The following is a 24754-nucleotide window of genomic DNA, read 5'->3' on the forward strand; positions in this document are numbered from 1 at the left end:
TGTCTAATGGTATAGGTAAGGATGGATGCCAAGCAAGTAGGTGGGAAGGTGCAGAGAGCTGTTTGGCCATGCCATGGGTGCACTGCGTCCGAGCGTCTGTGTTTGGTTTGAACTCCTATTTTATACTGACAAACTCCCTTTTAAAGCCAAAAAATGGAAGCGGGAATGAAGAGCCTTGGGATTTCAAAACGGTTTTTATTAATACCAAAGCGTTTGTGCTCCGGACCGGCTCCTTTCTCAAGGTATAAAAACCAAAGTTCGGTTTGGGTACCATAACTGTACCCAAACTTGAACCAGAACCTCTGTGTGCCTCTGCCTCTCTCTCACGCTCTTTGCCTCTGTGCCTCTGCCTCGCTCTTTCTCTCTGCGCCTCTCTCTCACGCTCTTTGCCTCTGCGCCTCTGCCTCGCTCTTTGCCTCTGCGCCTCTGCCTCGCCCTTTGCCTCGCCCTTTGCCTCTGCGCCTCTGCGCCTCTGCCTCGCCCTTTGCCTCTGCGCCTCTGCCTCGCCCTTTGCCTCTGCGCCTCTGCCTCGCTCTTTGCCTCTGCGCCTCTGCCTCGCTCTTTCTCTGCGCCTCTGCCTCGCTTTTTCTCTCTGCGCCTCTGCCTCGCTCTTTCTCTCTGCGCCTCTGCCTCGCTCTTTCTCTCTGCGCCTCTGCCTCGCTCTTTCTCTCTGCACCTCTGCCTCGCTCTTTCTCTCTGCGCCTCTACCTCGCTCTTTCTCTCTGCGCCTCTGCCTCGCTCTTTCTCTCTGCGCCTCTGCCTCGCTCTTTCTCTCTGCGCCTCTGCCTCGCTCTTTCTCTCTGCGCCTCTGCCTCGCTCTTTCTCTCTGCGCCTCTGCCTCGCTCTTTCTCTCTGCGCCTCTGCCTCGCTCTTTCTCTCTGCGCCTCTGCCTCGCTCTTTCTCTCTGCGCCCCTGCCTCGCTCTTTCTCTCTGCGCCCCTGCCTCGCTCTTTCTCTCTGCGCCCCTGCCTCGCTCTTTCTCTCTGCGCCCCTGCCTCGCTCTTTCTCTCTGCGCCCCTGCCTCGCTCTTTCTCTCTGCGCCCCTGCCTCGCTCTTTCTCTCTGCGCCCCTGCCTCGCTCTTTCTCTCTGCGCCCCTGCCTCGCTCTTTCTCTCTGCGCCCCTGCCTCGCTCTTTCTCTCTGCGCCCCTGCCTCGCTCTTTCTCTCTGCGCCCCTGCCTCGCTCTTTCTCTCTGCGCCCCTGCCTCGCTCTTTCTCTCTGCGCCCCTGCCTCGCTCTCCTCCTGGAACTCCGAATATTGCACCGAAATTCGTGTTTGGCGTTGAGCATTGGACAATAACTATCCGGTTGAACGTCGGACTTTTAATCTCTGGTTCCCTCATCTCTAGTGACGACAGTCAAACTGATGGAATTGACGGTCTGTAGTCTCTTGGGTATCAGTGTTGCACACAGCACTGCTGCCTCCTTAGTGACACTTACCTTTATACACAATAGTTTTTTTATTCAGAGGCCATGCACTCTGTTTATTGACCAGTTTAGGAGAATTCGCTCTCTTCATGCAGCATATTGAGCCTAAACTGGTAGATCGTTGACAAGCAGAATAAATTAATATAAAACGAGCTGTGCGTAGTTTATTTTTTTCTATTATTGATGGTTCTAACATGGTCAATTTAGAGCCGGTCATTGTCTATGAAGTAACTGAGCCAACTTGCTAAAGCCTGGCGGTGTAATTGAAGGCACAAACTCATTGTTTTTTTCTGCACCACTTAATGAAAGAGACAAGTAATGTTGTAACGCTGCAAACCCAGAAGCGCATCTCCTCTCTAAAGTTGAGCGCGCGGATAGAGGGAGGCCCATTGGACCTGAAACTGTTTGCATGACATCTAAAATCTGCACATTTTCTTACTGACTGCCTCCATTTACATTTCCTATATTTATCCACATTATTGTACATTTTAAAGGGTAAATGAAACTTTTTTTCATATCTTTGCAATAGCTTCCATGTTCACTGCTGTCGAGCATTTTTTAGGAAGAGTAGTGACTGAGGGCTTGTGCACACTGAGGTCATTTTTGACTGTCTTTAAAAAAAACAAACAAACAAAAAAAATTTTTTCTAGTGGAAACTGCGTCAGGAAACTACTCCATTTGGGAGTTTTTGGACAAGTTTTTTTGTTACTTTGAACTATTTTGAAAATGTATTAAAGTTTTCTCCTCCTTTTTTTTTTTTCTTCACTTGCAGCCTTCTGATTGGACACTGCCTAATTTGGAGCAGATGGTTTTTCAAAATCAAATGCAGAAAAAAATGCTCAAGAGATTGAATAACAAAGTGGTTTTACAATGGAAATGAGTAGCAAGAGTCTTTCAAAAATTTTTGAAGTGATTTTTCAAGTGTTTTTGAAGCCAACCCACTATGTAAAAAATACTGTGTGCATGTAGCCTAAGATTCTGACTTTGGGTTTAGTGCTTCACCAGAGTTCTCAACTATTGTCCTGATTGCCTCATACCCACTTGCAGCCCTGCTCCTATTCAGGTCAGTAGGATCTTGTACAAGCGCATATGGACTAGTTCCCTTAGTGATTAAAGCAATTGTCTGATGTGTGTACTGGCACGGGGGGATTGGTGGTCTTTTATATGAGGCTATGTTATTAGATCCCCTTCATTCTGTTTATCAGAGGTTCCTGGGAGTCCATCCCAAGGGCATAATAGGGAATTCAAAGCCTAAAGGAGCTTCTGCAAAATAACACACCATCATTGTATATCGAACATATGTGAGGAGTCCAGTGAGGGATTTTACACTACTTCCATTTATGAATTTCATCGGCCTTCTCCAATTAACATTCAATAGATATTCCATGAGAATTCATCTACAAAGTTGAACTTTTTAGGGTATGTGTACAGTCTTTTTGACTAGTTTTTGGAGTGGAAACTCAAAGCTTTTGTAGAGGATTCAGAGACTATGTTCTGTTTCTGCTAAAAAAAAAAAAAAAAAAAACACACAAAAAACCTTAGTGTGCACATGCCCCAAGGGTTTGGGCACACTGCATCTTTTACACGCTGAGATACCCACATAGATTTTGAAGACACTGCTTGAGGAAGAAGCCGGCAATGTTTTTCCTGAAGCGTCTTTGATGTCTTTTGCGTCAGCTGTTTTTTTTTATTATATTTCATATATAAGATAGAAACGGCTTCCAAGCCATCCGAGGAATGGTTCATTCTCTTCTTTTGGTTGCTTCACGGCTTTCGAAGCGGTCTGAAAAAAGACGGAGCATATGCTCAAGTCATCGTGAAAACTCTCAATGAGTGGTTCGGGTGTTGAGAAGGGGCATTAAGAACCGTCATAATTAAATATTTACAGGTCATCCTTTTTTTTTTTTTTTTTTTTTTTTATTCTTCTCATTTTCAGGAAAGCGAAGATGCAGTCAAGGTTTTAGCAAAAGAAAAAGATCTTTTAGAACGGGAAAAGTGGGAGCTGCGGCGCCAGTCCAAGGAAGCAACAGACCATGCCAGTTCTCTTCGGTCACAGTTGGACTTGAAGGACAATCGGATCAAAGAGCTTGAAGCTGAACTTGCAATGGTGAGAAATTAAAATCCATTTTTCTCTTTCAGCCCTGGTGTTCTCCTGTCAGCCTTTTACAGAGAGATATACAGTGTATTTTATTGCCGACACCCAGTCACCAATAACCTTCAACACTGAAACGAAGGGAGAGTCGCCTTGCTTAGAGTTGAGCTTAATTTCTTAGGTACAACATTTATACTGTGCGACGACAGACGATCAGAAGTTTTCTTCCATCTGTTTAGTGCAATGAAAGCAAGCAGACGATTGGTGGACACGGCTTGTTAGAAACTGTGCTCCAAAATGGAATGTTAGTGAGTCCAGTGAACCTTCTTCAGTCTGTAACACACAACACTGCACAGACTTATCTCTGTACTCAAGAGCAGAAAAAATAATTAATCATTAACTCCATAAAAGAGGTATACACTGTCAAAACTCATTATTAATAGATTGTCAAATGACCGTAGATGTGGCACACTCAAAGTCAACCATACCATCGCCAATTCTGGGATTAATAGGTTTCTACTACTTGAAATACATTCTATGATCTTATTAAAGAGAGTTTCTCTATAGAAAAACTGTTTACATGTCGGTCAGAATGACACAAAGGGCGGATTGTTGATCCTGTTGGTTTCCAAAAATCCCATTGACACCTGATCACCCACATGTGGTCTTCTCTCCACGAGAATCGGTGCTTGGGCTTTTTTCAGGACCTAAATGGCCCAAGTCTATAATTCCCCTTAAATCCAGTTCCTCTAAGGGCTCATTCAAACTTCTTTTTTTTTTTACGTATGGGTTGGATCTGTGATTTTCAATGATAGAACTTGTACCTATAGGGTTGCTCAAATATCCATTTTTTTTTTTTTTGTTATTGGACAGACAGTGGTCCATGCAAAGTTGTGGAGATATGTTCAGTATTGATACATGTGTTGAGTCAAAATCGGCAATGTAAGCCATCCGAGAGCCGACTGTTTTTCATGTAGATAGTAGAACCCGGAGAAACTGTTTTTGGGGGGCATTTTTTTTCCAAGAAAAACTGATGAAACTTGGACTAAAATAAGGCGACATTCTTCTAAAGCTCGTATCGAAAACACTGATGAAACTCGGTCCGTTTTTCTCGTACAGGAAAAAATGGGCGTCTGAATGAGGCCTTAAACTGTGTTAATTTTCTGTTCCCGATTTTGTTTAGAATATACAATAATTTCTTCTGGTTTAAAGCAGACCATGATTTGGCTGTATAGAAGTGCTTTGCATGTAGGCAGCAGACCCCAATCAGTTCCCTTAAAGGAGTTTTCCACTTTCAAAAATGTGGCGCTCAAATGATTGTAGACATGTAAAATAAACACAGATGGTACTCTCCCTTCACAATTTTAGCGTCGGCTCTCCACCACTGCTCCGGTCTCTGAGTATTGGCTGCAGCGGTGACGTCACAACTGTAAAGCACATCACCGCTGCAGTTGCTCAAAGGCTTGTGTTGCCTACTTCATCAGAACTACTGAGCTCAGTGATTGGCTGCAGAAGTGATGTGGGCCATAGTTACAATGTCACCGCTACAGCCAAAACACAGAAACCAGAGCGTTGTCACAAAGCCAACGCTGAACACAGGGAGGGGGAGAATGATCTGTAGTTGTTGTTTTTACAGGTCTACAATTGTTTGGGCATTACATATTTGTAAGTGAAAAACCTCTTTAACGAAATCGTGTTTCTCTGTGTATATTGGCATCATTTGATTTCCTTTCCCTTCTCATTAGGGTACTTATGTAGCTCTGCTTGTCCAGGCTCGGAAACTAATTTAATGGAGTCCGGATCATGCATATATAATGATGGATACATAAAATTTCATAGACTGGAGACTGTTCCACAATCAACAATTTTTTAAAAACTAGCTTGAAATTTTAGTTTATAGACCCCACTTCTGAGTATAAAATTGCACTTGAATGGCGAGGGTTCTCTTGAGTGCTTGCCTTAATAAGACCGTCACAGACCAAATCAAACTGTTAAACTTTACTGATCACTACCACACTTCGCACCAAAACACTTTGCACAATTTTAGCGACCAAGATTGGGACATTTTATGCCACCACAGGGAAATGCCATCAAAGCTTTTTTTTTTTTTTTTTTTTTTTAAATAGCATTCATGGGATTGTCCTAGTAAAATCTGGGCTTTTGATAGCCCTCTGGACAATAGGACTTTATCTAAGGTCCAAAATTTATTGTCCAGAGGCACTGTCTTTGCCAACCAGGCCCCTCTCTCAGGAGCTTGTTTTTCTTTTATTTTCCCATACGGTGTTCTCAAAATCCTTATTTTTTCCATGGCTTGGTCTTCCAAACTACAGCCATGGTATCTACATCATTTTAGGGACAACCAGATTCAGTTCAATGTACCACACCTGAGAGAGGCCATGCCTCAGACCTCTACCAAACCAGATCTTCTTTACAGCTCCTCTCTTCTAGTCCTTACAGAACTATGACAGCCCTGATTATACCCAAGTTCTCGCTCAATAACATGCCATGGTTTTCTCCAAACTGACCAAATCTCCACAGCAGACTCCTTCAGATCCAACCCCTTTTAGTGGTGGCTTGCATTGAACAATGCAAAGTACCCTCCTCTACGGCCCACCTCCCTAACCCCTATCTCGCACTCCGTCACTTACCATTTTATCCCATGATAATCAGACCTTTCTCAGTGGAACGGAGTTTATAGGACAGGTCCAATGGTCTGGTATTCGTTTCCAGCACAGACCTTCCTAATAACATAGTTGAGATTAGCTTGGAAGTTTAGTTCTCCCAAAGGAGCCATTTTGCTGAGATCTTAATCAGAATGTTTTATAGTGATCCACATTAACTCCAAGATAATTGGAGCTCAGTTGGTTCATAATAAGGCGACATTTCATGCAATTATCCATGTAATTACTTAGCCTCTTATTTTCTACATGGTTAAAAGTCTGTGTATTTTGTATAGCCTTTTCGCGGTCATCACTGCAAAGTCTTAAATAGAACTGGAATGACCCTGGGGTTATTAGATGGAGTTTGAGCACATTTTGACATAATGCATAAGTCCCATTATACATTGATTTGTGTGTTTTTGCTAATTATACATTTATCTACCAGGTAAACTGATTTCCTAATCACTGCCAAAAAGGTTCTTTATAGCCTAAGTATGTCTTGTATCACTAAAACTTAGAGAATCAATCCTGTCAACTATGTCCTCCTAATGTGTCCTATAGACATGTACAATGGGTGACATTGGGACAAACGAAGGAACAACTTCACTCCAGATCCCCTTTTGTACCAATGAGAAATTTCTTAAGTATAGGTCTCCAACATAATGTGCCAAAAAAAGTGCCACCTAGTGCATAGTAAGAATTTGACTCAAGTGGTGCTCCACAATTGGGTCAATTTTAGAATTGCCAAATATGTAACAACTTATTGAGCCAAGGCTCTGACATAATAGGTCCCCGATACAACAGATCAATTGGAAGACCGCCCAACTTGGAACTGAGTTTGGAACGAACCAACTGACTCTAAGGTCTGTTCATTAAAGCCCACCATACTCATTAGATGGCTGTCGGCCAAACGATGCTTCGGTCGACAGCTATCTCAGCCGAATCTCCCATAAACAGGCACGCTCGTTCAGCTGAGCACGTCTCCTCTACGAGAAACCTGCCTCAATTTACACATGGATAGGCTGCTTATCTCTAGGAGAACAATGTGATGGGCAGTCTCAAATCGGACATGCATGATTAACATGTTCCCCGACCATCAGTCAGCCAGTGCCCCCATACACATTAGACTGTTGATATTGGTGGGTTTGGCCAACATTAGTCTAGGGGCGTTAAGGCTTGACTTTATAAATATGCTTATCGGTTGCATGTCCTGTTTCTGTGTAATCAAAGTTGACATTGAAATGTTCCGTATAGCTGGAGGATGGATCCAAAGGATCAAGTCCTCTGGTGGGTCAAAGGAACCCATTCTGATAATGATTGAAGGCACTTCCTTCTGTCTCTTAAGTCATCAAATTTCCCCTCCAAGTGGCAAAAAAGTGTTTTTTAAGAAGGTAAATCTTATTTGAGAATTGATTCCAATGGTGGAATTTTACTTTAAGACCATATGGGTCCAGATAACAATTGTAGAAACTTGGTTATAGTCTGCTTTAATAAAGTGGGAAAAGTGTTTGCTTGGTTTTCGAAGAAGTCAACGACGTCCATCAAAATCTCCATTCACCGTGAAGTTCTTTTGGTCCTCAGTCTTTTATATATAAAATGTTCACCTCAGAGTAACATTAATATATTTCTATAATTTAATGTTTTTTAATGTTCCTGACTCACATATGTCCCTTACAATGCATTCAACGTGTCTCTTTACTCTCCTCTCCCATTCCCTCCTCTTGTGGCTTAGTTTAAAGTATATCCTAGTTAGATTATCATGCTTGTGACCTGTTTCTCCAGATAACAAAGTGTGTTGCCCAGAGAAAGGAATACCGTGTTTTTGATCACTACATTGAGAAGGAGCCCTCCACAAGAGGGATAGCGGTAAGATTAAAGTTCTTAGGGAAAACATCTCTTCTTTTTTTTTTCCTCCTTTTTTTTTTAATCCAATTTTTGTGCACTTTTTTCTTTTATTTTTTTTTTATTTGTTTGTCACCTTTTATCATTGGATAAATCTGCACAATTGTTATGGCTAATACATGCACCTCTATCCTCCTGAAATATTCACACAATTGTTATAACACTGATGGGAATGAATCGAAGAGTTGGTAACAATGGAGCAGAGGAGGGGGGTATATGCATAGCTGCCAGTAAAGAAAACTCTATGTAAGAATACATTTAGATTTTAGCATTTAAAGGGTAGGTCACCAAGATCAGATCAGTAGGGTCCCACACATTGCATTCCCACAATCCACAGTTTCCAGCTTTATCGGGGTTGGATGTAACTGTAAAATGAATCCGGAACAGCACAGCTCCATTCACTGTGTAGAGACCGTTGCCAAAAAATGCAGCTTTGCTCCTATTCAGTTGATCAGTAGGGGTACCATGTGTCGGACCCCTACCGATCTGATATTGATGACCTATCGTAAGACTAAGTGCAAATTACTGTTTTCTCTTATCGGAGAGAATCTGGTCGGTTATGCAAATGACACTCTGATGAAACTCATCTTCTCCATTCTGTCAGTTCATGGAAATCGGACTGCACTCAGATGTCATCCGAGTGTAGTCTAATGATTTCCATGGACTTATTGACTTGCATGGTCGAGTGTGATATGAATATCCGATCAAAGTCGGGCATGTACTGATCGTTTTCCTCAGACAGACTCTGTCCGAGGAAAAAATCTGACGTGCACCACCCCATAGACTAACATTGGTCCTAGTGCGATCTTATGTTTTGTCAGACCGAAATGACATGTGCACGAGCCCTAAGAATGGGTCATAAATATCACAAGACTGAACAGCCCTCTTTAAGGTGATATCTGTCTGAAATGCTAACAAATTCGGGAAAAACGAATGCTGGGCTTCTTAAATTTGAAAATGTTGAAGAGCTCGTTCGGAAATCTACAGTGCTCAGACTTTATTCCCTGAGCAATTTACATTCAAGTTGGAAGGAAATTTTGTGCAACTTGTCCCTTTTCCTTTTTTTAAATTATTTTTAGAGGGGATCAGTGGTGCTGTTTTTTTTTCCACCATTATTCCTACATTGGAAATCCATCAGTCCTACCTAAAAGAAAGCGGCATATTACAAGTATCTTGCCAAGTGGGTAGATCAGACAGCAAATATAGATCTTATGCACTCATTCCCACAAAATAGGAATACTTATTTCAAAGCACATATAAGTAAAATTACTAGAAAATATATCTGGCATCTATGTGTAAACCTCTAACTGATTGTCCTCCGGTCTGATAATCGTTCTATACTGAAAAATATTACTTCTCTATAAAATAAATCAAAATGCACTTAGAAAAAATTTTTTAGATTTGGGATAAAAATTTGAAAGGGGTTGTATTAGTTTTTGGTTAATGGACTGATACAAACGCTAAATGTGTTCTGAAGTTCCGTCTCGGAGAGTCCGCAGCTGCAGCGGGAGATATACGGCACCACCTGCTGCAGCGGGAGATATACGGCACCACCTGCTGCAGCGGGAGATATACGGCACCACCTGCTGCAGCGGGAGATATACGGCACCACCTGCTGCAGCGGGAGATATACGGCACCACCTGCTGCAGCGGGAGATATACGGCACCACCTGCTGCAGCGGGAGATATACGGCACCACCTGCTGCAGCGGGAGATATACGGCACCACCTGCTGCAGCGGGAGATATACGGCACCACCTGCTGCAGCGGGAGATATATGGCACCACCTGCTGCAGCGGGAGATATACGGCACCACCTGCTGCAATAAATCTGATCAGCTTTTTGAGGACAAAATTTGAACAAAATAGGGTGCATTTATAAAAAAAAAAAAAAAAAAAACTATTCTTCATCGGACATTGCTTCTGTTAATGCGGATGCTATAAAATGTCCAAGTCCAGCAAAAGTTGTACATAAAGGGGTTATCCAGAGTTAGAAAAATATGGCTGCTTTATTCCAAAAACTGATGTCCTTTGAAGAGATTTACAGGAGATTAAAAAAAAAAATTGTGGTTAGAGGGGTTTTCCACTTCAGCGAATATTGATAACCTATTGTAGGATAGGTTATCAATGACACTATGGTGATCTGACCCCTAGCATCCCGATCAATTCGTTCTTCACATCCCCAGCAGTGACTGGATGTAAAAAGTGTATGATGCAGAACATCATGACTCTTACAGTGTTTTGTGGCCGCTCGCGGATACTGCAGATTCACCTACTGGTGCTGATAACTGCTGATTATTGGGAGTGCCAAGCTTCGGACCTATCGCAACGATGGGTCATCAATATCACTATAGTGGAATATTCCTCTAAGGTCCAAACTTTGGAACCTCTGCCAATCCGCAGATGAGACTTGACAGTCAGGCAGATGCCCCATGCTTTTTTTTTTTTTTTTTTTTTTTTTTTTTTTACATATGAACAGCCACTCATCCGTACAATGGTTATGCCTGCTCCTGCAGTTTTTCCCATTCACTTGATCCCTAGTGTATGTTAAAATTTAGTGCTTCATCATATTGGCCCCATGTAAAACATCCTGTATGGAGAATTGTAAAGTTTATTGAGAAAAGGGAAACGAAAAAGGTTTCTACTCTGACACAGCTTGGTATTGCAGCTCAATGGGGATAAACTGCAGTACCAGACTCAACCCATCTGTAAGAGTGGCGCTGTTTTTATTATTTTTTTTTTATAATCCTGTGCAAACCCTCACTGCACTCTTTAGTTTATTCTATTTTGGATTAGACAAGAGTTAAAGGCATATTTTTTCCAATATAAAATGACCTGCATGATGCAACCCTTTTTTCCTTCCGTTTTTAGTACTGTGCAAAAGTTGTAGGCAGGTGTGGAGAAACAAAATGTTGCATAGTAAGAATGGATTAATAATAAAAGTAAACCGTCAATTAACAAAATGCAAAGGGAGTGAACAAAAGAGAAATCTACAGCAAATCAGTATTTGGTGAGGGTCTTTTACCTTCAAAACAGCATCAATTCTTCTAGATACAGTTTTTGAAGGAACTCAGCAGGGAAGTTGTTCCAAACATCTTGGAGAACTAATCACAGATCTTCTGTGGACGTCGCTTGTACAAATCCTTCTGTCTCCATGTAATCCAACACGGACTGGATGATGATGAGATCAGTGCTCTGTAGGGGTTGCATCATCACTGCCAGGACTCTGTGTTCTTCTATACTCTGATAGTTCTTAATGCTGTTAGCTGTATGTTTGAGGTCATTTTCCTGCTACCAGAGACATAACTGGGTTCCTATGAGCCCTGGGGCAAAATTTGGACATGTTTAGATGCATGGGTTCCTAAAAAAAAAATATAAATAGAAAGTACGGTAATAAGATAATTACTAAGTAATACTCCTGAATAGCAGACATGCATCTGCCAAATAAATACTATCACCATATTGTTACTGAACAAGTCCACTATACGAAAACTAACGCACCAATAATAAACCACGTAAGAGATGGACACCGCCACACCATGGCAATTTATTGCCACCATCGTGTCTGCCGTCCTGTTACTGAACAAAACCCACTATCCCAAGACCAATATACCAATAATATCACATAGAAGGGAAAAATACCTCCATACCATGACCAGACCACATTACCACCACATAGAAATTGTATAAGACTACCATACTGATAACTCTCAAAAACTGCAGTACTAATATTACCACGAGTGACATTATACACAGGTGCTCTGTAGGTAGTATTTAGTGTAAATGTACAGTGATAATCAGGTACATATCCAATAGAGATGAGCAAATAAATGTGAGTGGAACTGGATTCTACTCAAAATTTTTCAAAAATCCACATTTACCAAAATGCAGATTTTTTTTTTTTTTTTTTTTGTAGTTCACTTTCGCATGCATTCTGCAAAATGAGCCATAAAAGGCCATCCAAATTATATAAAAAAAAAGATCCCTATACTCGCCTTATTGCTCACTTCTCTGGCCCCACAACCTGTCCAGTCCTTGCCGCATCTTCTGATTCTCTGCTCGCGCTGAAATTCCCAAACCACAGGCAGTATTAATCATAACCTGGCTGCACTATTGCAGGAAGATATAATATTCTGAGAAACCGCTCCAGCATTTCAGAGAAAATATACTTTGAAGATTCAGACTAGTCTTGTCTCCGACTGTGATCTCAGGCCGGCTCTTCCCTGCGCTTGTGTAGGTATAGCGTTGTAGGGAGCCAGTAGCTCTCAGTTCCACAATACTAAAACTGTGTGCAAGGGACAAGTGTACCTAGAAGAGCTGATGCTGTTTTGAAGTTTAAAGGACGGCCACACCAAATTTTTATTTAGATTACTCATTTGATCATTTTTGCATTTTTTTTTTTTAAATTGATAAGAATAAACTATTAAAAAGTGCATATAGCTAGACTTAAAGGGGACCTTTCACCAAATTTTCATATTTGAACTGGACACACATTGTAATCGGTGCTGCAGAGCAGAATGAAATGTTGGGTTTTTTTAGCCTCTCCGTTGCGGGAATGTGACAAATCAAAATATTTGACACTTAAAAAAAAATAAGTCCAAGTGGACATTGCCAGAGATATTTCATTGTGGGTGTATACATCTTTCTTTTTATGACGCTGACCAATCATAAGCAGACAGTAACACACTGGGGAAAGAAGAACACACCCCCACAATAACTTCGAACAGGCTCAGTGTGAGACATGCATTGACAGTCTGCTCTCTTCACTGCAGAGTGATGAGGTGCTGGAGCACAGCAGACCTGAGTGTGATTAACTGCTTTCTGCTCTTCTCTGACTGCAGCAGAGTTGAGTCTCATTATAACCACTTCCAGTGTCTCTCATAGTGCTGCCAGCTCTGCCAATCATAACCAGGCATCCACATGCTAGGGGGAAAAAAACACCCCTCCACTATATCATAGAATACTCTGTGTGAGACATAATGACAGTCTGCTCACTGCACTGCCAACCAGTTTGTTTGCAAGCTTTCTTCTCCGGCAGTCAGCGTGGAGGGAGGTGGGCAGTACAGCAGAGCTGGCAGTACTACACTTGCTAAGGCAATGCTGATGTGTATTTAGTCCTTCCAATAAAGTTAATTTGAATTTGGGAGGAGAGTTACTAGAAGTGTTGGTAATGAAACTCCTCTTCTGCAGCAGTACTGACCCCCCCCCACACACTTACTGCTGGAGATGAGATGTGAAAGCTGTCAGTTGAAGTGCTGGTTTTGTAATCAGAGAGCAGCATAGTATAGGGGAATAGACGCTGATTACAGCAATTTATCACTTAATAGGCTTTGTGGTGTTTCAGTATAATCAGGGGATTACACTACTGGACTAGGTGTCTCGTGCCTCCTAGTAAAATGATCTGTGTAACCCGCCCTGTCCACTGATTAGCTGCTTTCTGTCAATATACAATGTACATAGAAAGCTGCCAATCAGTGGTGTGGGCGGGGTTATACAGGGGGCATTATTCTGAGCACTGCTAGATCTGCAGCAGAGAAAACAGTGATTGTATCAAAATGATGGCATGAAGGCTAGAAAGTGACACATCGCTGGAATCGTGGACTCTGCCTCTATGTCATGCAACTCTCGGATTGCTTAGCAAGAATTTGCTGACAGATTCTTTTTATTCACACTCAGGTCTGCTGTGCTCCAGCACATCATCACTTTACATGAGGAGAGCAGACTGTTTGTCAATACATGCCTCACATTGAACCTGTTCTAAGCTTTTGTGAGGGTGTGTTTTTTTTCTTTTACCAGTCTGTTGCCACTTGTTTATGATTGGTCAATGTAAGAAAGAGGAACACGTAAACGCCCCCAGTGAAATCGATCTGGTAATGCCCACTTTGATGTAAAAATAATTAACTGTTTAGGTGGCAAATACTTTGATCGCTAATATCTAAGCAATGGAAAGGTGGGAAAAAAAAGTAAAAAATGTATTTTGCCCTGCAGCCACTATATCCTGTGTCCAGTTACACATGAAAAATTTGGTGAAAGGTCCTCTTAACCCTTTTCACATACATGTATCAATCTTTGACAGCTGCATTTAACACGCGCCGGTAGGGGGGCACGTCATTCCACGCACCCCTTGGCGCATTGATCACGGGGCGCTGATGAGTTGCCATGACAGCTTTATAAAAAAAACATAAAAACACAAGTTCAGATCACCCATATTTTGCCTCCTTAAAAATAAAGCTATATAAAAAAAGACATTTGGTATCACTACATTTGTAAAAGTGCGATCTATCAAAATATAAAATAATTGATCGATAAGCAGCGTAACAAGAAAAAAAAATTAAAGTGACAGAATGAAGTTGTTTTTTTTTTGTCTTTGTTTTTTTGTTTGTTTTTTTTACAAATTTCCAATTTTTGTTTATTTTTTTCACCACTTAAATAAAAAAAATAAAAAAAATCTTTGCTATCTGCCTAATAGTACTGGCCTGGAAAATCATATTGCCAGCTCAGTTTTACCATATAGTGACCATGGTAAATTATAATTAAAAAAAAATAATAAAATTTGCAATTTTTTGCAATTTCAACGTACTTGGAATTTTTTCCCCTCTTTCCAGTGCATCACATGATAAAAATGAATAGTGTAATTTGAAAGTACAACTCGTCTGGCGAAAAAAAAACAAGCCCTCATACGGCTATGTGAAAAATAAGTTATGACTCTTGAAGGAAGCGTAGGAAAGCACGAAAACAAAAAATCGCTTAGGGGTGAAGGGGTTAAATGACCTTCTATTACTGGTTTAACCCTTTAACTGAGCATTCTCAGGTGCTTACCGAGTATCTTCGGTGTGCTCGTATGTTGTGTTAGAGTCCCTGAATCTGCATGATTTCCGGCTGTTAGACAGCCTCAACACATGCAGGGATTGCTTGTTTGTTAGGGAATCCTCACATGTGTTTAGGCTGTCTTACAGCTGTAAATCATGCAGACGAAGGGACTCTAGCATAATATACGAGCACGCCGAATATACTCAGTAAGCACTCAAGCATGCTCTCTCATCACTATTCCCCACCTTACAAATAGTCAGCTCAATCTTTCAAATATGGGGCAGTTAGTGGATGCGAGTACTTCTAATATATCCCCTAATGGATGCAAAGTCTTTCTGCATGCTCTAGGCCACACCTGCAGAACATGTGGGCCACAAGTGGCCCGCCAGAGGTTTCCTGGCGACCCGCAGAGAATCGAGAGACTCCGATTCTCCTCTTCCTGTATTTACATGTATTTGCGTCTTTGGGACACAAATATATGGGAATACGTGAGCGGCGGGTCTGGAGCAAAGGAGCGCTAATCAGCCCCGTCCCCGATGTACAGCAGTGTGATGAGGTCATCATGCTGCTGCTGTCACTGCAGTGCCGCATAGGGTATGGGGAAGGTTGTTACTGTGAGGGCACGTTATGGGGCAATTAAGAGAAAATTGTGAAAAGGAGAACAGTATAGCAAGAGGCAGTTTGTGTTTATTACAGAGAGGGGCAGTGTGGGTTAATATTTTGGAGTGGGGCAGTGTGGTGGGATAATATATTGAATGGCAGTATTGGGGGGATATTATAGAGAGGAGCAGTGTTGGAGGGATATTTTGTGCAGGAAGCACAGTGAGGGGCAATTATTTATTCAGGGGCACAGCATTGGAGATATTTTTTATTTATGGGGCATTATAATAATACTTCTATTTTTAAGGGCACCTTGTCGGGAAGTGCTGCAGAAGACCGAAGGAGAGGGAAGTCTGCAGAGACGAGCTCAGGGCGTGAAATCTCACCATGGCGTCTGTACTACACGGATACTAAAGGGATGACTATTTCAATTAGAGAAGATGTCACCTATAAGGTACCTGGATATAAATGTTTATTTGTGATTCTGCCTGCGTCTCATTAGTACTGTGGTTCCTGTATGGTCCACAGTTTGATGACTGCTGGTAACAACAACGCCCAAAATCTCCTTACCATAGCTGGGAGTTGCAAGTTCATGTGATTTAAGTGTATATGGGCTGACCTGACACTGCAATTGATCACTGTACTAAACTTGGTCCTGCGTTCTTGTACCGACGGTGGTTGTGGTGCTGCGTTCATGATGTACGAGGCGGTGGTTCTGGTGCTGCGTTCATGTATGGGGCGGTGGTTCTGGTGCTGCGTTCATGTACGGGGCGGTGGTTCTGGTGCTGCGTTCATGTACGGGGCGGTGGTTCTGGTGCTGCATTCATGTACCGACGGTGGTTCTGGTGCTGCGTTCATGTACCGACGGTGGTTCTGGTGCTGCGTTCATGTACCGACGGTGGTTCTGGTGCTGCGTTCATGTACAGACGGTGGTTCTGGTGCTGCGTTCATGTACAGACGGTGGTTCTGGTGCTGCGTTCATGTACAGACGGTGGTTTTGATCTTGTACACGTAGCAATCTATAGCATGCTTCATGGCTGTTAACATTGAAAAAATCCTCAAAACCTAGTTTTGCGATTGAGAAGGATATGGTGAATTTCTGTAAGTTAGGGTATGTGCCCACGTAGCGTTTTACAAGCATATATGCTGCGGAATTTCCGCAGCGTAAACGCTTGTGAAATGCTTGGTAATCCGCCCCCCATGGTCCCCAATGAGAATCCGCAATTTCAATGCCCATGCTGCGGATTTTTTCGCAGCGTTTTTGATGCGCTCAAAAATCCTCAGCATGTCCATTATTTGTGCGTTTCTGCATGCGGATTTGAGGTCCTAATGCAGTAGAAAAACGCATGGCAAAACGCTGCAAAAACGCGTCAAATGCTTGTAAAATCCGCAAGCGATTTTGACTGCCAAGAACATGCAGAAACGCTGCAGAAATTTTCTGCTTCATTTCTGCATCGTGGGCACATAGCCTTAGGGGGGTGTTTACTCTGAGTTTCTGGAGCTGAAAATAAATAAAAGCTCTCCAAATCCAACTCAAAAATGCAAAACTTTGTTCTGGTGATGTATCAATGTACTGACTGTGGTTCTGGTCATGTATTATGTAATGACAGTGGTTCTGGTCATGTAGTCATTTAAGTACCCCTTTACATTTTTCTGCAGCTATTGGGTTTAGTTCAGTACACAATGTGGCCCTTTGACATAAAAATGTTGTGCAACCCTGCTCTAGGCCTATGGGATAAGTAGACTTATTCATTGTGTTGTACGATGTGTGGATTAGATTGCTCTATGACTGTGTGCAAACTGCTTCTGTCTATATTAGAGTACTAGTTTTATTATGTAAATGTATAAGAAATTACAGATATGTCTCAGTACTTGTTTTGTTACTTTCTTTAGCTTTTCCTATTTTTGGTGCAGCCATAGTTTTATTTCTTATTTTTGCTTTTGTGCTGTCTGACAGCCAGACACCCTCATACATAATGCATGCCTTTTCTCTAAAGATTGATGCTCCCTCTTGTGGCCAGAATCAATATCTCCACCAGACTGCTACTATCCTTCACGGCTTTGAAAGATGCATCTACCGCAGCTTTAAACATCAAAAAAGCGCCCTCGCTGCCCACACAGCTTTTAAATGAATCAAAAACATCTAAGGGGCTAGATTAACTGTTTTATGTAAAACTGACCTAATTTTTTTTTTCAGACCATCCCAGAGCTGTAGAAATCCATTGGGACACCGAACGATTGGCGTGTGGCATCCTCTTGATCTAGTACTGAGAATAGCGTACGATGCCGACATGACTGAATACAGGGTTAAAATTGTCGCTCGTGAGAAATCACAGCAAAGATTGATAGAAGTGGAGCCACGGGGCTCTGGGAGATGTGTAATGTGTTTTTAAGGTTTTATTGAACAAATGTACAAAGTGGTTGTTCAGTTTATGTGAAGTCTTAAGTCGGATTATTATTTTATGTGTCTTGGCATTTAACGGTCATATTGGATAGTGTTAGTTTGATTCAGCGAGGAGGAGGACAGCAGCAGCTTGCAGTGTGACGTAAGGTGAAAATAATGGCATAGAGCAAAATACAATTTGTGGCCTTACAACAGCGAACTTATAACTGATGATAAAAAAAATGCAATATTGTATGCAGCCAGGTCAGATGGAGCAACACTCGTATGACATTCATATACCTATGCATATGGAAAGAAGTTGCCACGTTCTTGCTACCCGCTGCCACCACTGTGTGAAGCTGAGCCTAATGCGTACTGTTTTTACATTGGAAACCATTATAGACCTGTATGCATCAAGCTCCTAAGCTCCCTCTAGTGGTGGCTGCAAAAATAGTGCTCCGGCCAATATACAAAATTATTAAAGGGTTTGAATGAAGCCTTGTATGATCATGGGGGTCCTACTAACCACGAGAGCCCCTGTTCCAAGGCGTTTGAATGGAGAGGTGATCCATTCAATATATATGAGACTGATGGAGATAGACAAGTTCTGCTATTGCCCTCCGTTCCATAGACCAGAGTTCACCAACTCCAATCTTCAAGTCCCACCAAAAGGTCATGTTTTTAGGATTTCCTTAGTATTGCTCAGGTGATAATTGCATCACCTGTGTGATAGTAAGGAAATCCTGAAAACATGACCTGTTAGTGGGTCTTGAGGATTGGAGTGGGGGAACCCTGCCATAGACATTAAATAAAGTAATGAACATGTGTTACCATCACTGAATTCAAACTGGGGGGGACACATGGTTCCTGTAATCAGTGGGACCCCAGGCTATTATACTTGTTAGGTGATAAATGTGTCTTTTGTGGGCCAAGTCCTTTAGGCAAAGAATGCAAGATCTTTAAGACCACTGAATAGACTTGTAACCTTGAGATTGTTGATATTTTTCAACAATTTTGGTTCTCAAGTCCTCAGACAATTCTCTTCTCCTCTTTCTGTTCTCCATGCTTAGTGTGGCACACACAATGCAAAGATTTATCTTTATCTTTTTATCTGGTTTCAGGTGTGATTTTCATATTGCCCACACCTGTTATTTCATTATTGGATAAGTAGGGGGTCCCGTTGTTTGCCTCTAACAATGGCCAGATGAAAACTGTGTACGGAGTGGAACACTACTGTTTAATGACGGCTTTCCGGTATTGCAGATCAGTGCCTATTCATTTGCAGATATATCCCACTCCTGACAACCATATTGTCTACTGCAGGGGCAAACATTTAGATGTCCAAATTTACAAATGGTAATTCTCATTTATAATTGGAATTCTAGCCCGCAGCCATCCCTTTACCGTCACAAAATAAACCTGGCCCATTACAACTCTGTTACTGACTGTGACAGGCCGAGTGCCGCTGCGGATCTTTGTGCAGCTTAAGTCAATTAATCCTAAATGGAGTATTAAGCCTAATCTTGTTATTAAGAGGAACGCGAGCGGGATTGACTGCTCCAGTAATCTGCTTAATTTGTGGTCAAACATTATCAATAAACAATCTGCATTAATTGACTGTTACAGTGAACCAGACACAGAAGATTGTTCAAACCACAGACGTCTATCACATCTTAGTACGTTCCATAGGAGTATAGTCACTGACTAAGGAATATGGCCATCATGGGTCAGTGATGGAGTGGGAATTGGCCCATATATTCCATAGGAATAGGAGTCAATTGCTTTTTTTTATATTACATGACTTGGAGCCCTCCTCAAGCAGAAACCTTACTCAACAGACCAAAGTATGAAAGGCATGGAGAAAGTAAAATTGGACAACTTTTGGGGTTTCCTATATCGCTAATTTTTGCCCTTTTCCTTTTGTTTAAAACTGGAAGAAAGTTTTTCCCCCACTTTTTTAATTTTCTATCAAAATATCTGTGGCTATTTTGAAGACGTGCATCTCACAACTGTAATTGTCCATTATTGGGCTGTCTGAAGCATTTTGGCTGCTACTTAAATTTTTGCGGCTCAGCCCAGTTTCTGCTCTGTGACTGGACAGCTGTGATATTGGCAGGTGGAGTAGCTGACAGCTATTCAGTTGAATGGGACAGAATAGCATTTTTGAGCCAAGTACCTAGATGGGAGCAGTTCTGGGTAAAGAAAATGTAGTAAAGTTCTTAATTATTACCAGTAGAAGTACCACCATAGGGATCGGCAACTTCTCCTAAAGTATTCACACTTCCATGTTCTACTTTTGGCTACACAATATATGGATGAAAATACAAGTGTGTGAATTATTCCGAATCCATTTTGTGGGTTTTGTATCTCAAGCAAATCTTATATTTTCTACCTCTACTGTACATGGACATCTTGGACTGGTTCGTTGATAATACCAAGACTTGAATTTCACAGACGAGGCCATGATCCCGATGCATTATCGTACCTGGCCATATGGTCCCTCTTTCTAAGTGTCTGTGAAGACCATTTAGAGAAGAGCTGGACTGAAACTGTCACTCTTTCTTAAGATGTGATGTGGAAAGAAAACAGAAATGACACAAATATTTCACCAAAATGTGCAGGATAATGGCTAGATCAGAGTTTTACAGCCCCACTGGGGGCAATTAAGGAGTCTACCGCCGCACGGAGCCCTTTGATTTTATATAAGCTGTAAACACTATGTCAAGACAAATGAGACAGTGTAAATATTGTGTCTAAATAACATTCCCCATAGAAAGTGTCTTGATAAATATCCCAGTGGGAACGCAACGTTGCTCCATTTTTTTCCTAAACTCTTTGCTCAAATAAAATTGTCCCCGATGGTCTGTTCTAATTTGCACTTTGGAGTCGGTGACTGGTGTAATGAAATGCTGCCGGGTTCCCGCAGAGAAACAGCTGCTTTCAGTAAAGAGAGAATTCTGTATTTATTTTTGACATATTGCATTATTTGTGGCTTCTGTCAGATAAAAGCTTGGAGAATGTAGTATATATGAATAATGTTTGTTTGTATGGACAGGACCACAATGGCAGATCATAGATGGGTATTTAGGACTTCTCCCCTCCCAACTCCCAAACTACCAGTGTTACAATGACTTTCCATCCCCCTACGCAAAGTCTTACGATCATTACTGATGTGCTAAATGTTTGAATGAGAGTTCATAACTCTCTCTCACTTCTTATTTCCTGTTTCCCTTCTTAGTTGGGAACCCCATGTTTTTTTATATTTCCCTTCCCTTATTCAAATGTGAACCCCCATCCACCCTTGCTTTCCTACTTAGCTAGGAAATTTAATCATTCCTTCCTCAACTGGGAAGTTCCATTCATCTTTCCTACCCTCTTTAACTGGGAACAGCTATCCCTTTAACCTTCCTTTCTTCTATATTTGTGAAACACCATTCTTCCTTCCCTCCTCAACTGGGACAGACCATCCATACATGCTTCCTTCTTTTGCTCCCCAACAGGGTACCTCAATTTATTTTTCCACCCTCCACTCTCCAGCCAGAAACCTCCATCCATCCTTCCCTCCTGTGCAGGAAATCGCCATCCTTACGTTCTTCTATCCCTCATCAGTTGGAAACCTTCATCCATCTTTCTATACTCAACTGGAAACCCCCATCCATTTTGTTTCTGTCCTTTCTTACTTTGCTTGAAACCTCCATCCATTCTTCCATCTCTCTTCCGCTGGAAACCTCCATCCATTCTTCCATCTCTCTTCTGCTGGAAACCTCCATCCATTCTTCCATCTCTGCTCAGCTGGAAATCTCCATCCATTCTTCCATCACTCCTCTGCTGGAAATCTCCATCCATTCTTCCATCACTTCTCTGCTGGAAATCTCCATCCATTCTTCCATCACTCCTTTGCTGGAAATCTCCATCCATTCTTCCATCTGTCCTCTGCTGGAAAACTCCATCTATCTTCCATCCTCTCCTTTTCTCCTCAACTGGGAACCTTTTATCCTTTGTTCTTTCCCACCTTTCCTCTTCTGCTTTAAAGTCTCTATCCATCTTTATTTCCTTCCTTACCACCTCAGCTGGAAAGTATCATTCATGGTTTCCTTCCATCTCTCGTCAGATGGAAACCTCCATCATTCCTTCTCTTGTTACCTCTTCGTTTCTGAATATCCTCAGCAGCTGCTCTTAATTCATATCCATAAAACAAAGTTTGGGGGTAAAAAATTTATGTAAGAACTTCTAGTCTTCTCACCAAACTGGGTGGTTATTTTTCAACATGCTGTAAATGACCTATGATCAACAAAGGATGAACGTCTTTAGATGTAAACCATAAATCGCTTGCTGTAGTATTACCCTGTTTTTATTTGGATGATGAATACTTTGTTTCTCAGATATACTTGTAGCCATTATTAGTTGAACTGTATTCTCTATTTTGTAACTTTCACTTAGTGTCAAATTTATCCAAGTTTGTGGAAACTGAAATAGAATGAAATCTTCCTTGACCTTCAGGAGGATTGAGAAAGCAACCATAAAACTTGTCTTTTGGCAGCTGAGAATGCAAAAGGCCTTTTGGGACTTTGTGGTACATTTAGAACAGCTGGAAAATAATATGGAATTCCCCAAATTCTTAGTAAACCAAAGACTTATAGTTAGGGTGCTGTGCTTCTCCTTCGTGATTTCACCTTCTAGTAGCTCTAAATCATAATTGCGGCTACATGTGGTTTTTAAAGCTCAATAGCTGCAAATCATTACACGCTTAAAACAGACTATAGTAGCACGTGGTAATTTTATAATGTAGATATCATGGGAAATGCACTTGTGTACCATACCTAGCCTTTATTTCTTTTTACTTTAGGTCATTTGATATATTGACTGGCAAATATCAGGCCCAGTATCACTGGTGTCATGCACATTAGACTTTAGAAGCCGACTAACTCTTGTAGAACTTTGGTTCATGGTGAGGATCAGAGAATTGGCCTTGGATGTCGAATATTTCTAATGGAGAGCCCTACAAAATAAGCAATGTGATGGCAATCTCATGGTGTGGGTGTTTTAAACCATTGACCTATGCATATCTGTGATAGAAAAAGCAAGATGTATTTAAAAAAAAAAGTCATGAACTTACAAAAGTTGTCTTCGTGATGAAAATATATGGTTATAAGCTGGCACATGGTTAGGTGGATGTTAGGGTTAGGACTGGTAGACATAAATTAGAAACAAGAACATTTATCCATATTTTCTGCCATACTTTGTAGACTTTGGCAATAGTCCCAATGTCCTACTTTGCGAACGCCAAACATACACAGCGTAATATAGTGTTTCCCCAAAAATAAGAACACCCTAGCATGATTTTACAGGATTTTTGGAGTATGCTTGAAATGTAAGCCGTATTCCAAAAATAAGCCCTTGTTAGTCAGGACTGGCATTTTGGGGGGAGGCACAGTGGGCAAACTGGTCAAATGTCCAGGGCCCCTGCTTTCTTAGGGGCCCCCCAGCATTTCTAATCTGAGGTTAAAACTGCTTAAGAACCTTTGGTGACATCACAGTCATGTGGCCATGATGTCCCCAAGTGTCCTTTAAATGCAGGAGTCTAGAGGAACTAAAGAGAAGTCAGGCTGGTATGTAAGGCCAGCATTAGGGGAAAGGGGGATCAAACTGGGCAATTTAGTAGGGTCCCCACTCTCTTAGGGGCCCCCAGCATTTCTATTCTGAGGTTGACTGCTTAAGAACCTTTGGGAAAATCACGGTCATGTGGCCATGATGTCCCCAAGTGTCCTTTAACTGCAGGAGTCTCAAGGAACTGTAGGAGGCAGGCTGGTGTGTGTGTATGTATGTGCAGTGTGTGTGATGACATGATTATATTTAATACTTTTATTTATTTAGCACCAACATATTCCGCAGCGCTTTACAATTCAGACAATTTACAGACCTTAATCTGCGCTGTCCCCATTGAGGCTCACAATCTACATTCAGTCTTTGGAGTGTGGGAAGAAACCGGAGAACCCGGAGGAAGCCCACGCAAACACGGGGAGAACATGCAAACTCATTGCAGATGTTGTCCTTTGTGGGATTTGAACCCAGGATCCCAGCGCTGCAATGCTAACCACTGAGCCACCATGCTGCCCATATTTGCTTTTGTTCAAGAATAAATGTGGACTGTTGCCCATAGAAAAAAAGACATCCCCTGAAAATAAGCCCTAACCCATCATTCGGAGCAAAAAATAATATAAGACTCTTATTTTTGGAGAAACGCTGTAGCTGTAAGATCTAGATCATCAGGCTTTGTGTACTGTCATTTATTGAGTGAACATAAGTAATTCCAAGATCCCACGTCTAGCTTAGTGCTATCGAAGTCCAACTTAACTAGCCTTAGGTTGTCTATCCTTGACCATAGAATTGGCTTTGTCCACCGTAGCCAATTGCGTGGTCCTCTGTGATTTATTTTAGTCAGGTAAGTAATGCTTTAAAAAAAGTTGACATGATATATAGTACAGACTGTGGTTAGGAACTTAATCGCATTCAACACCACTTTCCTACAAGACCACCAGGAAAGTTTTCTTTATATGCTGTCTTTCTTAAGTTGTTCATTTTATTTTTTCCTTGTGTGTGTTCTTTTCAAATAATTTTAATGCCAAGGAATGACGTTCAGCTATTTTCTCGTTTGTAGGCCAAGCAGTCTTTATCGACCCTTACAAAAGATGTCCCGAAGCGACATTCCCTGGCTATGCCAGGTGAAACCGTCTTAAATGGAAACCAGGAGTGGGTAATGCACGCGGATCTCCCGCTTACTGCAGCCATCCGTCAGAGCCAGCAAACGCTGTACCACGGGCACCCGCAGCATACTGCCGATCGGCAAGGTTTGTTTCCAAGTATTGATCTTGTATAGCCAAGGG

General features: G+C 41.7%; 1 protein-coding gene across 11 annotated transcripts in view; it reads left to right on the forward strand.

Annotated features, from left to right (window-relative positions):
* KAZN (kazrin, periplakin interacting protein) overlaps positions 1-24754 on the forward strand; it is a 755495-nt gene that overhangs the window by 723162 nt on the left and 7579 nt on the right. For 7 of the 11 annotated variants that reach the window (XM_073656771.1, XM_073656776.1, XM_073656777.1 and 4 more), the window contains 4 exons: positions 3362-3532; positions 7960-8043; positions 15795-15941; positions 24529-24718. In XM_073656771.1, coding sequence (XP_073512872.1) covers positions 3362-3532; positions 7960-8043; positions 15795-15941; positions 24529-24718 — 592 coding nt within the window. The remainder of the gene's footprint in view (positions 1-3361; positions 3533-7959; positions 8044-15794; positions 15942-24528; positions 24719-24754) is intronic. The other 4 variants (XM_073656774.1, XM_073656775.1, XM_073656779.1 and 1 more) reach the window with 2 other exon arrangements.

Source organism: Phyllobates terribilis, unplaced genomic scaffold, assembly GCF_046119375.1.
Source record: "Phyllobates terribilis strain yellow unplaced genomic scaffold, ASM4611937v1 Scaffold_12__6_contigs__length_324123572, whole genome shotgun sequence".
Taxonomy (NCBI): Eukaryota; Metazoa; Chordata; class Amphibia; order Anura; family Dendrobatidae; genus Phyllobates; species Phyllobates terribilis.